The 14,882-nt window shown below is 36.6% G+C and overlaps 1 protein-coding gene across 1 annotated transcript in view; it reads right to left on the bottom strand.

Annotated features, from left to right (window-relative positions):
• The window catches only part of CNTNAP2 (contactin associated protein-like 2), a 1,046,635-nt gene that overhangs the window by 985,893 nt on the left and 45,860 nt on the right, over nucleotides 1–14,882 (bottom strand). Inside the window, exon 3 of the mRNA XM_012733843.1 lies at nucleotides 4,062–4,255. Within this exon, the coding sequence (XP_012589297.1) occupies nucleotides 4,062–4,255 (194 nt within the window). The remainder of the gene's footprint in view (nucleotides 1–4,061; nucleotides 4,256–14,882) is intronic.

Genomic DNA, 14,882 nt, shown 5'->3' with positions numbered 1-14,882 from the left:
TGTACCGTAGACTGTCACAAGCCACCTGTGACTTTAAGTCATGTGTCTTTCGTGTATTGTCAGCTATTTTATTTTTGGAAATGAAAGCATTTCTTTATGAAGACTCTCACAAGTATGACTCATCTGCACAGTCCTGTTCTGATAATGAAAACAGGGCTATGGTTATCAGAGTTGGTATTAAGTGTTCACTGAAGGATCTCCATACGCTAAAGACTTTACATCATGACTCTGAGTCAACAGAGCTGGGCTCATCAGGAAGGGATTGGAGGCAGTTAAGCAATAATTACAATAGACTTTTGCATGGTAAAGAAATACCTGACCGGTTTTGGAGAACATTTCTAAGACTGGCCATTGAAAATGTGCACTGTCTAAGTCTTAATTGCTTGCAACATTTCTTACTGACACATTCTCACTTGATCTCCCAAGTGGGCATTATTCCCCATACTTAGACTAGAACTTTGAGGCAGAGGCAAAGTGACAGCTCCCGATTTATAAGACAGATAAATGACCCAGATTCATAAGTTTAATTTAGAGAGATATTTACTCATTCTTATTATGCAAATATTGGTTGAAGGATATTTGGTTAAAAAGAAAGCAGAGGGCCCTTCCTGGTGGCGCAGCAGGTTAAAGCACTGCACTAAGAAGCTTAAGCCAATTCCGCATGAGTTCGATTCCCGCCTGCCCCGGAGGAAATCCACATGGTGTGGCAGACCTCTCCTGACCCGCCCACTGCTCCCCTCCGCAGTGTACTTTGTCAATCTGCCTGTTCTGCTCCCCACTCTGTTCCTGGTGAATCCTCTCAACCTCCGCATCTCTTGCCTGTACCCCAGTTCTGTATGAATAAATAAATAAATCTTAAAAAAAAAAGAAAGAAAGCAGAAACCAAATGTCTCAATTATTGACTATTCAGAAAAATCAAGGAATAAAATGAATTAATATGTTGTTATATTTGCTTTCCAGGGATTTTAGCTTCTTCAAATTTGTTAAAAACTACAAAGTTATGTGTGCCTCTGTGTGTGTGTGTGTGTGTGTGTGTGTGTATTCCACATATATAATATGTGGGGAAAGCAAATAAGCACCAGATAAATATAAGTTTTTAACAGATGTAGAAAATTCAAATTTAATTGTTTAGAAAATAGGAACTTAAATATCGATGTATTCTTACAATTAAAACTGTGCAATTTAAATCTAATAAATCATTATAATGATCCATCTAGTACAATCAATGATCATGACTAATGCCAGGCTGATACCTGCCTAGTATTAGCAAGAGAGATCAACATTGTTTTTTTTTTTAACAAAAATTTAGAATATGTAAGCATTTTCTTATAATTTAATAAAAAAATCAAACAAAAAATGTTCAGATTGCATGTGAATTTGTAATAAGTTACCTCTAGCAAAACAATAGAGCACATAACATAGGCATTTACTATTAATACCACAAGTTTCTGTTAGGTTACAAATACCTGCACTCAAAAACCAATGATTGAATTTCCCCAATAAAGCTAGTAGCCCCTTAGCAAAACTGTCTGCATTTCAATGTCACATTTAATGGACTTTTGATAAGAACTGCTTACATCCAATACTTCCTTTATCTCTGTAACTCTAGACTTAGATAACCAGAGAATACCCCCACTTAATATGCCCATTAGAATTGGGGATATGCAAACACAATGACTTTTGGGGAGTAATTTTTCTAAACTGCACATATTTTTTTCTTTGACACTAGACAGGAAATTCTAAATAGAAGGAAATGATAATTCAGATAAAGTAGAAAGGATTCTATTGTGCTTAGTATTATCAAAGAGGAATGAGAAGCTTGCATAGTTAAGCACATTTAACTACTCACATCTGAGTTTCAAATATTCTGATAAGCCATTTTTCAGGAATCTTTTCAAAGCATTCTCAATCCAGACTGTGACTTTCACATCTTTAAAATCTCACGAAACTGTCATAATGTCTCATTATGACTTACTCTGAACTTATTTTGACCTCCTATCCAATGGTCATAAAATAACTCAACATCTTCATACAGGCATTTAATAAGGACATTATAATAAAATTAGCCGTAGAATTCCTTTCCCTTTTCGAAAGAATAGTCATTGACACGTGTTATGGACAATATTCAAGTACTTAAATTTACACAAGTTTACATTTTTTTCTCAAAGAATCAATACTTTTAGGGGTGGGTAGGAAAGGTAACCCCCAAACTAACTACATTGACTTTAAAATTATTTGACCTACTTAAAATTTTGCATTATCTACATTAGAAATCTCTTTTGTTTAAGTGCAATATATGTAAAGTCGATTAAGAGGAAATCTAGTCTATAGTTAAAATTATGGATAAATGTAAATTCAAAATGAATCTTTGTTACTATTTATAAATGTCAATTTTTAATAACTTAATGAATATTAAGATATATGCTCTAAGGTACTCCAGAATTTTTAGAGAACAGTGAATTTCCTCTCCTTTAGATTATATCCAAGTATTAGACTATTTTCCATGTTTGCAAAGATTAAAACCTTTCTGTGATAGGCTATTAAAATAGAATTATATTTCAGGCTCATTGACACAAATATAATTGACAATATTTAATTTGTGTATCAAACTAGTTTTGATTTTTTAGAACTTAATAATTACCTCACTATAATGTTCTATAGCTACTCATCATATATTTCTTTTTAATGAGAAACATATGATTTAAAAGAAACTAAATGAAAACCATAAAGGCAGAATAGAACAGAAGAGCATTCTTTATCACCATCAGAAAAAAATTAAAAAAGTAGCCATCTACATAAAAATAGCTGACCTCACGATTTATGATGCTCATGGCAAGGTCTTGCGTCCCAGGGTCAACAGTTGGTGCTCTATGTAAATCATGTCTATGACTCCCTGAAAAATTATACTCTCTTTAGCCCTCCGAACTTGTGTCTCCATATTAAGTCAGAACGGAACTATTGCTAACTGCTATGTGTGTAATAAATAAATTATCAGTATTTTAATAGTCATTTTTATTACTACCTTAGTGCATTCAGATTAGGAAAGGACTTGCCATTCTCTCAATTACGAGATGAAAATTTTATAAAAACAGAAAAATGAAATATAGTTTGCAGTCTGATTTTCAGCCTTCAATTAATTTTATCATCATAATAATCTGATTTTAAATTAGAATCCAACAGAGGATTAGAACGTATTGAGTTTGTGATCTGAGCCATCATTGTTGGTTCATCTGTTGTTTAGTCTTGGTTGATCTCTGTTAAGCTTGTGGGAATATCCTTTCTAATTTTTGTACTATCATATCTTTTCACGATGACCCTCTTCTGTCCCCATCTTAATAGAGATTGAAGCCCTATCCAGAATACATTTCTCAAAGATTACATTAATTAACAGAATGAAGTGTGTGTGTGGGGGTAGATCATCCAGATGAAAATATCTGGATTTGGGTACCAGATACCCATATGTTTTAAAGATTTCTGGTTTATCCCATCATATATCTAGGGTTGAAAACCATTTTTCTATAAATTACCTAGAGACTTGGAATTATCTTAATTGTGGATGAAGACTTTCCATAGAGTCTTTCTTAATACCTGCTTCCTATAATTTACACATACAGAAATGCTCTTGCCACTCATGAACTGATAGAAGCAAAATGTAAAAACAATTTTGACAGACAATTTTTTTTTTATTATTAGACTATCACAACTTAGTTTCATATCAAGTACTATCATTAAACACTAATATGGAAATGACCCCCTTTCCAAACTAAGAATCCAAACTCTGGCAACTCACAAAAAAATTACTCGAGAAGTTTGAAAATATAAATTCTTCAAGAGTAAACCCTAATCAGATTGAAAATCTCCAACACTCAGTTTCATAAGTATAAAGAGCCTAGTAACTCCCTCTCCAGTGCGGATGCATGCACACAGCTGTTGATAGTCTCTAATAGACATTGAGATAGGCAGTAACCACAGACTGAGATCCAGTCATATTTTCAAATGTGAGTCCTCTGCCATTTTCAGATACCGGCAACTCTGTGTCTGCCTTTCCAACAGTTACTTACCCAGATGTTCCCATCTTGATGATAGGGTTTCCAGTTCCTCCCAGTGTCGCTGTAGAGCATGCGGTATTGGGTCACCCAATCTGAGCTACTGTATCTTCCTTGGGTAGCGATGGCACTGATCTGCTTCCGATTGCCAAAGTCAACCTGAAGCCATTGATAATGGTCACTGTCTGATGGAGACCATCCCCCAGCACCTGAAGAAGGTAGAAGCAAAAGGGGGCATGGATAGTTAAAGTTGAACTTCACAATTGACAGTGGATTATCCTACATATTTTAATTGGTCTCGACACTGTTATATTTCAAAAATATATTATGAAGTGTCCTTTACAGATGCCATCGGGACTTCAACTAATATTCTTCCAGCTGGGTAACACTGCTACTCTGACCTTTTTATGGTGTAATTATGTGCTCATTTTCTCCTGAGCAAATGTCTTCATAATTCCTCAATTAGATCTTATTAGTACATGTCAAAGTCTAATTGGCTGAGGGTTGATCAATTTACCATGAATTCTTCAACTGAAAATCACTAGGAAAAGATATGCAATAATCTATTGATTCCTTATGTGAGGTTTTATCTTTTAGTACATTATAAATGAAGCAAAAAGCTAATTATACACAATTCTAAAATGCATTTTGTTTTAAAAGGTTCAGAGTTCAAAGAATACAAGTTGACCTGAAGTTGAGATCTAATTTTACAGTAGCCTTTGTAAGAAGATGACACACACACACACATATACCAACATGTAAGAAGACAATCAAAGATTCTTGATAATCAATTTTCTTGGAAAACCATTTGTGTTACTAAATGAAGTGAAAATCTTTTCACAAAATACAATACAAATGAAAGACAAATAGTAAAAATACAAACACATTTGTTAGAAAAATAGCACTAATATTGAACAGACTCTTAATTTATAATATTATGTAAAGTTTGGTGTACATAAACACATCACGGAAAATCTGACATGCTTAGTGCAAAGAGGCAAAATAATTTTTGAGTGAGTTAAGTTACTAATGATAGGAAAATACTTAGTAAATTATCCAATATATAGCATAGCAAAATGCATACATCACTTTGCAAATAAGGAATTTAAAGGCTAACAATAAAACAGTTATTTCTATGAGGACTATAAAGCATCATAGATACATACTTTATTTAATTATATTTATACATTTTTCTTGCTTATAGCTATAGTAGAGCAGCTTTTCCAAAATAAGAAAGAGTATAAAACAGATGTGATATATAATGAACCTTTTGAGGAACTCACACTTTCTGGATCCTGGCACAGGAGAGAATATCCTGGCACAGACAGAGCAGAGTGATTGAGATAGATCAGAATGGAAGCTACTGAGAAGCTGGAATTTGAACACAGACCACTGGATAAGAGGTGGCTGTGCAGAGAAACAGCTCTGGAAAATTTAAGATCATCAGGGAGTCTCTGAAGTATAGACTAAGATGCCAGAAGGCAAGAAGAACGTAGTTCTGAACTGAATTACCAGAGTTTGCACAGGGCTTGGGAGTAGTTTGACTTCAAATGACAAAAGACTGAGTGAAACTGTTGAACCATGGCAATCTCAGAAAGACCATAGAAAACTTAGTCCTCTAATAAGACTTGTTTTTGGAAACATCTGAGAAAGAATTGGTAATAAGCCTGAAAAAAGATCAATCTGGTTCATAAGTAAAATATCAAAGATCTCCAATATACCACTAATGGTGCTGATGGAAGTTTAGAAACCAGTGATAAAACATCTAAATGTTTCAGCATAAATTAATAAGTTTAGACATTTGGGGAGGTAGGAAAATGACTCATTACCAGAGGAAAGCCAGTCAGAAGAATGGACTGGCACTGACAGAGGTGATGCAGTGATGCAATTAGCCAACCAGCTGTTTAAAACAGTGGTATAAATTAGTGTCATGTTAGAAAGAGAATATGTGCATTCTGAAGAAACCATTGGCTCCCAGTGCCTTCAGAAAGACTGTTTCCATGCTTCCATACAGGCAGGGCACTCGATGACTCCCTCTACACTCACACACAGCCCCTCAACTGGATCTGGGAAGTGGAGACTTCAGTGAACTTCAAGGAACACCACACTCACTTTGAGTGTCACCCAGGCCTGCCATCCTGTCTAGGGAATTTGCCTCTCCCAGCTATTTAGAGAAATAGCCAGAATTCCAATTCTGGAATTTCCCAGGGCAAAATGAGGCATATCACCCAAGGATATGCTCCTTCTGGGGTTAATTAGATGAGCGCACTGGTCAACCAGGAGCCATCGAGGGACAGGACAGCACCTTTGCTCTAACTTGGGGAAAATGCTAACGGGTCATAGGATCTTGATGTTCCCTATAGAATCATGAAGTTTTCATTAAGTCTGCACTGTCTTTTCTCCACTGCTTCTGCTTACTTTGCTTAATTTCATTCCCCTCTACAGGAAAGGAGCAAATCCTAAAAATAATCCTAGGTTTTCTTGTACTGTGGAGAACCCAGCTTGCAATACAGCCTCAATGCATCTTTTCTGTTGATCTGCCTACTGGCAGTAGGGTGAGCTCTTCTTTGTATTTTGTTTGTATCGTGACCACTTCTTGCCCCTTCTAGCATTAACATCCTATTATAGTGATAGCAGGATTATATTTGTTTTATTGGATACATAGATCCAAATGTGGGAGAAGTTCTATACCCAATTGCATGTAAAGTTCTATCTCTGTGTTACTCAAAGGAACAGGGAGATATGTTCACTGAAATAAACAAGAACTCATTACCATGAGTGACATGGAGAAAGATATGTAACTGATTGGTGAAAGTTGGATTATTTCTTCTAATGAGTCCTGCAAAAGAATATTCTGGAATGAAATTTAAGTTACCCACTTTTATTGTGTTATAATTTTTCAACAAACAGGCAATTAACATATGGCTCCTTAAGCGCATTTATCTCACTATGTTAAAAAATAATTTATTGTTAAATTTTAAGAGAGCAAAAGTCTCAAAGCAGTGAAAATGAAAGTTAAGCTTTATTCCATATGGGGTGTATTTGGAGAGAATAGTAATTAACCTTAAGGGGAGGGCAAATGTCAGGCTTTCATGAGGAACGTGTAGGAAGGATCGATGAGAAGTTTCCTTTTCTCTTTGATCTATCAAGCAATGTAATTTGGGGAAGTTGATTACTTTGTTCATTTGGACTGTGAAATGTGTAACCTCTATCGATCCAAGGATTAAGAATGATACCTCTTTCATCACAAAATGGTAGAGAACAGAAGTGCGCCCCGACATATTGTGGAAGGTGTAAACTGACAAACATGTTTGCAGAGGAGATGGAGGTGACCTGAAGGGGGTCAGTGGGAAGGAACAGAGGAGTTGGAGAATGGAGTTGTCATAACCTCATTTTCTAAGACTTAAGAAGAATGCTTATCTAGAAAACATAGCACCAAAACATGTTACCCACTGGAAAACATGTATCCAGTAAACTGGAAAGATGAATTATCTTAGAACTCTGCTAATTCATTACACAGTAAGGGCTCTATTTCTTCCTTCCCCCACAACCCCTGCCCCATCCTCCACTTGTTCCTCCACCTCTTCCACTTCTCTCCATCCCTCTCTCTTTCTCTATCCTTAATTTTTCCCACTGATACACATATGCCCACATTCCCAAGTGTCTCTGTGTGTACACTTACGCTATAAAAATAAAAAAAATATTTCCATTCTATATTGTCACTCTACTGGGCTCACTTAAGTGATTCATTTTAATGGAGAGTTTTGAGAAGCAAATGAAACTAGTAATCTAAATGTAGTGGCACCTTACCATGATGGCAGTAACTTCTGCTTTGTAATTTATAAATCTGTGGCTCTGAGAGAAATGAGGACTGCATGGAAGGTTTAGGAGAGGGCATGGGGTTTTATTCCTAGTGATTAATCTAGGATGCCTGAGTGGGTGGATATAACACTAGAGACTATAAGTCTAGATTCTAATTTAAAAGTAAAGGTGGGGGAAAATTTAATTAAGTATTGAACTACCTTTAATAACTAGTTGAGAAATATGTATCAGATGAAAAGAATAAATTGAAAAGGAGACTTTCGGGCAAGATAGCAGCATTATGAGTTCAGACTTGGAGGCCTCCTTCTCCTCTAAATGCATATTATTTTTAGATAAGATAGATAACAAGAAAATTGAAAAGACATAACCAGGATCAAAAACACGATAAGCATCTCCATGCCCAAGAAATACAGCTAAAATGCTGAGCGACAAGAAGGACAGAGCAAAAGCCCGCTGGAGAGCTGCTGTGAGAGTCCACACAGGCAGAGGACAGGGGGAGCATGTGGACTGGGGGGGGGGGATTTGCACATACCTGTGTGTGTCTGAGAAAGACACCTTAGGTCAGAGTGAGACACCAGGACCAGCCCAGGAGAGAGTTGTGAGAAGAGACAGCAAATGACTTCTACTGGCTGGACACATGGCTTATACGACATGGCATGTCTCGAGAAGAAAAGGGGTTTTTGTGCACTGAGGGAAGTCACCTCTGGCTTGGTGTCTAGGCCTAAGGATACCAGGCACACTGTCAAGCAAAGACGCAACGTTTTCAGTGTGTGATGCAGTTTAGGACTGGATCTGGAAGTTTAGTAGAGAAGATCACACAGCTCTAGGTCAGAAAAAGGGAGAGAAAGGGCAGGGGAAAGGAAAGAGGACCTGGGTGATTGGCCATAACAAACATACACATCAAAATTTGAACTCACAGGAAAGAAAACTAAAGCCATGAAAGCTGCTGACCTTCTCAAAAGTTCATCGTCACCCCTCCAAATACATAGCCGTGGAGGACCAGTGGTAATAAACTCTCAGACATCCAAAAGTAAACTATTCATTAAAAATAGTAGGCATGGCCCTTCCTGGTGGTGCAGTGGGCTAAAGGACAGTACTGAGAAGCTAAAGCCACTTCAACATGAGTTCGATCCCCACCCTGGAGGTGCGGCAGACCTCTCCTGACCCGCCTGCTGCTCCCCTCAGCAGTGTACTTCCTCAGTCGGCCTGTTCTTCCCCCCACTCTGTCTCTGGTGGGTCCTCTCACCGCCTCTGCACTTTTGGCTTGTATCCCCAGTTCTGTATGCAGAACTAAATAAATCTTTAAAAAAATAGTAGTGATTATTTGATGCAACAGAGACAACATATTTACACATTAGCTGAAAAAAACCACAAACTCTATCTCAGAAACAAAAACTGTAGTCATCTTTAGGCACAAAAATCACTAGGGGGAAATCCACAAGTGAGTATTATCTCAGGAAGACTCAGTCACTGAAAGGGAAGAGTCAGGATTTCTTGTGGAAGTCAACATGGAAAATACAAAGTCTATTAGAATTCAAGGAATTTTGCTTTTGATCAAGATGCAGTAAAAAGAACTGAGTTTACTTTCCCACCAGAAAAAGTACAAACACAGAAAAACTATGGAGAAAGGATTTTCAAGTCACAGGATGAGGGCCCTCTCTTGTGGCCAACCGGCTAGGACACAGCACTGCGATCGAGCAGCAGCCGCTTCAGTGCCAGTCACAGAGGGCTAGACCCCTGAGATCTAGGGTCCCATGCCCCCCAGCTTCCTATCTTGAGCTATTTCTAGGTTGAGACAGGAAAAGACCCAGAGGAACCTGATTTAATGCCCAGAGAACAAAGCGGGGAGGGGCCCAAGGCCGAGGGGAGACCCTGGGCACTTGGTGGTGGGTGTGGTGCGGTTGTCAGCTCCCGGACAGCTGGAATCCGATAGCTCTGAACACAGACAGTCTTGCAAACCAGTGTCAGCTCCAGGAAACAAAATACATACCACCGTGATAGCAATGTTCTGAAAGACCAAACCCAATCACTCTTGCCGCAGAACTTGAGTATCTCTCGAAGACAAGTCAGGACCCACTAAACGAGGGATACCTGTCTTCACTTTTTGGAAACATTCAGATTCTATCTCAAAGTTCTGGCAGTATTCGTAAATGGAACTGCAGTTTCTTTGAATATTTATCAGAGGATCTGCCCGGAAAGAAAGTTCGCATCCAAATTCCATAAATAAAATTAAACAATCAGGGTCTTTGTGAATCTAGGGGAAAAATGGACAATGTTGTTCAAAGTCTGGCATGTGGGTATGAACATTTAAAACAACAACAAAAAAAAAATCAAGGCAAGTCGGTGATGTTGGAGGCGGGTTGTAAGGATTTCCACATTAGGATCACATTCCTATTTAGTAGGACACAATCCTCTATCTGCATCCCTATGCTAATTTTAGCAAAGCTTGTGGCAGTATCTTCAATAAGTATAAAATGGTAAAATGTGGTCTGGGAGATAATAGTTGTAGGTAAATTCAAAATGGTTAATAATGATGCCCAAACATGTTGATTAATGGCTATGTCAACTTGAAAAGAACTCTGTGAAGATGCGCCATGGGCTTTTGTCCTGTCTTCTGTCATTTTTAATATTTTTATTATCTAAGGCACAGAAACATGCTTATGAAATTTGCCAATTATATAAAGCTGGGAAAGAGACCTAATAGGATAACGAATTGAATTATGATGTATCATGGTCCAGACTGGCTGGCATACATTCTAATGCTTAGAAGTAATTATACAACCTAATTTACTTTATGAATAATACTGCGCTGAAATGATAGCATCAAACAATCATACCATATCTGCAGCATTCTATTCAAAACATTTCAGAGACATTTTATTAAGACTTGACCAATAAACATCAAAATGAATAATCCAAGTCTAAAATATCAGGGCTGATCACACAATGTCTTAACCATGTTGTCACCAACCAGAACTGCAGAGAAAACACACTTAGCAACCATGACCTCTCACTGTGCCTTTGATGAATAAAACTCCTCTCTGATCTCCAATAAATTATCCCAGATACTCATGCATGAGGTTGTCTATGACACTGCTTGCTATTTCTCTTTGCTGTCTAATATTCTATGGAACAATATACTACTCTATGTATCTATTCTGGTGCAGAACGTTTGGGCATTTCCAGTTGGCTCCATTATGAATAATGATATCAACATCCAGTTGGCTCCATTATGAATAATATCAACATTCTTGTTGACATTTTGAGCACCTCTCTGAATATTTCTTTCAGGTATATACCCAGAAGTGGAATTGGGACTTCAAATATAGTGTAAATATATTGAGGCCTCTCTTTACACATTTAAAGTTAGTCGTTTTCCTAACAATTTCCCAAAGTAGTTGAACAAGTTTTTACTCCAGACAAACCAATTTCTGTTCACACCTTGCCAACATTTGATAAAGGTCATCTTTTAACTTTGGTTTAAACATTCTGGATTATTGTAAGTATAACCAGCTCTTTCTTGATAACTGTGTATTTTGCTGATATCAAGATGATTAAATATGATTATAAATTAAATGACTATAAATGAAAGGGTAGACAAATAGGTCATATAACTAACACACAGATTCCTGAAACAAAACCACACACACATACACACACACACACACATATGGACATCAGTACTTGTTCATCACAAAGAAAGCACACAGACATTAGAGAAAGGAGGTATTTTATAATAGCCATATTCAAGGTCAATTAGATGCCCACATCATAGCCAAAACTGAAATGTTGCTCTCTCCTATACTATCCCTGAAAGTCAAATTACAGTGTATAGATCAGTAATTTTCTTGCAATTAGGCAAACTTCAAAGCAAATATATTGAGTTATCTGTTTACATATTCATCTCAGATGTAAATGAATAATATATCTGGGTTGTAAGAAAGAGACTTCAAGGCAGTTGAGTTTCATATATTAAAATAATATATATCTCTAATATTTTCAGGCACCTTCCCAAAACAATTGTATTTTAAGATCTTTAAGAATGTACGCTTTTATACAAATGTCAAATGTGACTTTAATATTTGACTATATGAGACACAGTAATGAAGTCAGATGCAAGTTTATTGCAGCATAAACTGAATAAAGATTGCAGAGTAGTAGAGATTAACATGAACTAGAACTAAGCTTGGTGGACTCTCTGTTCTGTACAGAAGCCACAGAGAAGCTTCTCCTCTCACCAAAATAGAGCAAATCTTCACAGTAAGTTAGCCAAGGCTGAGTTTAAAAGTGAACATTTGTATATGAGTCTAATATAAAATAATGATAATTAACTTTAATTAGAAAAACGTGGACATTTTCATACCATGTAGCTTAAAATTTACTTATCAAATAGCACACATAATATATAATCTTAGCTTTCAAAAGGTTTTAGCAATACCATGACCAAGAGAAACTAGACTTCTTGGGCATATAATTTCAGATGGAGTATTAGGAAATGAAGGATAAACTTAAAGGTAGTCAGATTTGGATGTAACATAAAAAAAAAAAAAACTTTAAAGCTAACACCAGTTAATAATGAGGATTTCTTTAGAGGAGCGTTTTATGGAGGATGGACGCTTGGACTAAATACCACTTAATTTCATTTACTAAAAACATTGAAATGAAATAAAAGTTATTCTTTAAATTCATAAGCAATACTATGAAGTTATTTTTATTTCTTAAGCCTCAGAAACTAACAGTTATTATTCAAGTTTTGCTTGATCTATTTTACTAACGTCAGGAGACATTATTTATAATATTGCTAAGTAAAATTTGCCTATATATAACTTTTATTATTAAAGACTTTGGTTATTTCCATTTTAAGTATGAATTATAATACTATGGTTCATTCATTCAGCAAATATTTATAGAGCACTTCAATGAGTGAGACATTTTTATAAAATTTTTCATAGCAATATTTATTAGACCCTTTTTATACTTGAGGATACAATTTATTTATTTGGAACGTGTATAAAACTATTCTTTATTTAATAAAGGCCATATTACTGGGGAACAAGACATCTACTATACTTTTAATGTGCATAGAAATGAAGTCTCTTGTGTAGACAAACTAAAGGCAAGAGATATAATAACAACCAAGTCAAAGGTGCTGTAGTCTGGGTTCTCAGCAAGCAGAGAACACTGCTGTTTGATCCTCCCCTACAGGAAAGGCTAAAAACCTCCGTGTTGTGTTCCAGCATTCCTTTGACCAGTGTACTTCTAAATGCCACCAAGGTCAAAGGGTTTATTATTTAGGGGCAAGCTGTGATGCAGGTGTTTGTAAGACATTGAAAATTATGTGGGAAGAAGTCAGTTTTAGGTGTGCAAATCTGCTTTCGGACACATTCACCATCTTTGGCATGCGTTCCTGTTCGAATGTACAGAATTTTGGAAATAGTTTCCTAGTGCTCTAGTTTTCTGTTTTTTTTTTTTTTTTCTTTTTAGAGCACAGTCACTAGCCTTGTTCAGAAAGCGCCATCCTTCTGAAGATGTTATTTTTCTTGATATAAAAAGGAGAATGAAAACATTCTCCTCCATGCTGCTCAAAGAATGCTGCTTGGTGGGAGAAGCAGCTGAGTTTGCAGGAAAAAAGGCTGCAGAGTTCCAGTGTGCAATAGTTTTGGGCAAGCTTGCAAGTACATTTGACCTTTATTTATGGGGGAGACTAAAGGGAAGATAGGGTAGCAGAAGTCATTTAATCATGACTCTGAGAAAAACCCCAAACAAGTGTATGAACAATCCACCTCTGCGGGTCGGGTAGTGAGTGAACAGGGGACTCCCAGGACCTGCTAATGAAAAGGCGCATTCTCAATGGTTCCTCGAGTGTGGGGACTGTCGGCATTACTCTGCTCCAGATCTGTACTGAGACATGACGGAGAGGACGCACATTTCAAAGAAAAGTTCAGAAATCAGATAGAACTCATCGCTGGAAAAAATCCCTTTAACTTCTGTAGCAAATTTTTGCTAAGTGACTAAAATAAAGTGAATATCAAAATTGATTCTCACTGATATACCCAAGCCAACTCTCCAGCTAGAATTTTGTATAAGATAAGGTTTTCTTATTTATCTTTATTTCCTTCACTTAAGAAAGATAAAGGTCAGGAGGACAGTTATAAAATGAAAAAAAAAAAAGTTCTCACTGGTAACTAAATATAGTGTATTGTTTATTAACAAGATAATTGGGGATGCAAATAATATCTCCATGCCATCTGCCTCAGGGACTCCTTTATTGAAGTCTCATTATTTTCTGGGGCAGAGGCGCTTCCATAAAAAAGATCAGCAAAAGAAACACAGAGTAACATAAAACGTTGTTCACATCTGCGCATTAACAAAATCTGCTATTGTATATGCAACAGTATCAAAGACACATGCAAAAAACATGTGCACAAATATGTCTAAAATCTCCTGCAGTGTATGCACTGACAGTCAATTGATGTGGACATATGCTATGCACACAGTGACTCATGCAACCACACAGATGTATTCATGACCTACCAATGGCCTAAAGGAAATACCATATCTACAGTGATGTTCAGTACAGGCTACAAGAAGGGACAGGAGGTCGTTTGTCAGTGAAATCCCATGCCAATGGAGATGGGCATTTCTACTGCCTTAAAGAAAAGGGCACATTGTCTCAGATCAGCCCCAGACTATGATGTAGCCACATAAAGTGCTCTAGTTTCACCATTTTAGAGAGAAAAAACAAAGGGATTGTTTTCAAGATCAATATAGTTAAATATAGGACTCATTTCCTTTATATAAAAATTAAATGTCTTGTCTGTCATGCTGCAGAACTCATGCAGAACTCATGTTCCATAACCCAAATGGTCTCTATATAAATATCTGCTGTTAACTACAGAATCTATTTGGGTGGAGAGAGGAGAATTTTGGCTTCCTCACACCTGACAACATACCACTAATTCACCAAAACAATAGTGGGGTTAAATAATAGTTTTACTTATATTTTATTTTATT

Source organism: Condylura cristata, unplaced genomic scaffold (assembly GCF_000260355.1).
Source record: "Condylura cristata isolate star-nosed mole 26May11 unplaced genomic scaffold, ConCri1.0 scaffold00042, whole genome shotgun sequence".
Classification (NCBI taxonomy): domain Eukaryota; kingdom Metazoa; phylum Chordata; class Mammalia; order Eulipotyphla; family Talpidae; genus Condylura; species Condylura cristata.
This window is presented reverse-complemented; position numbering and strand designations above follow the sequence as displayed.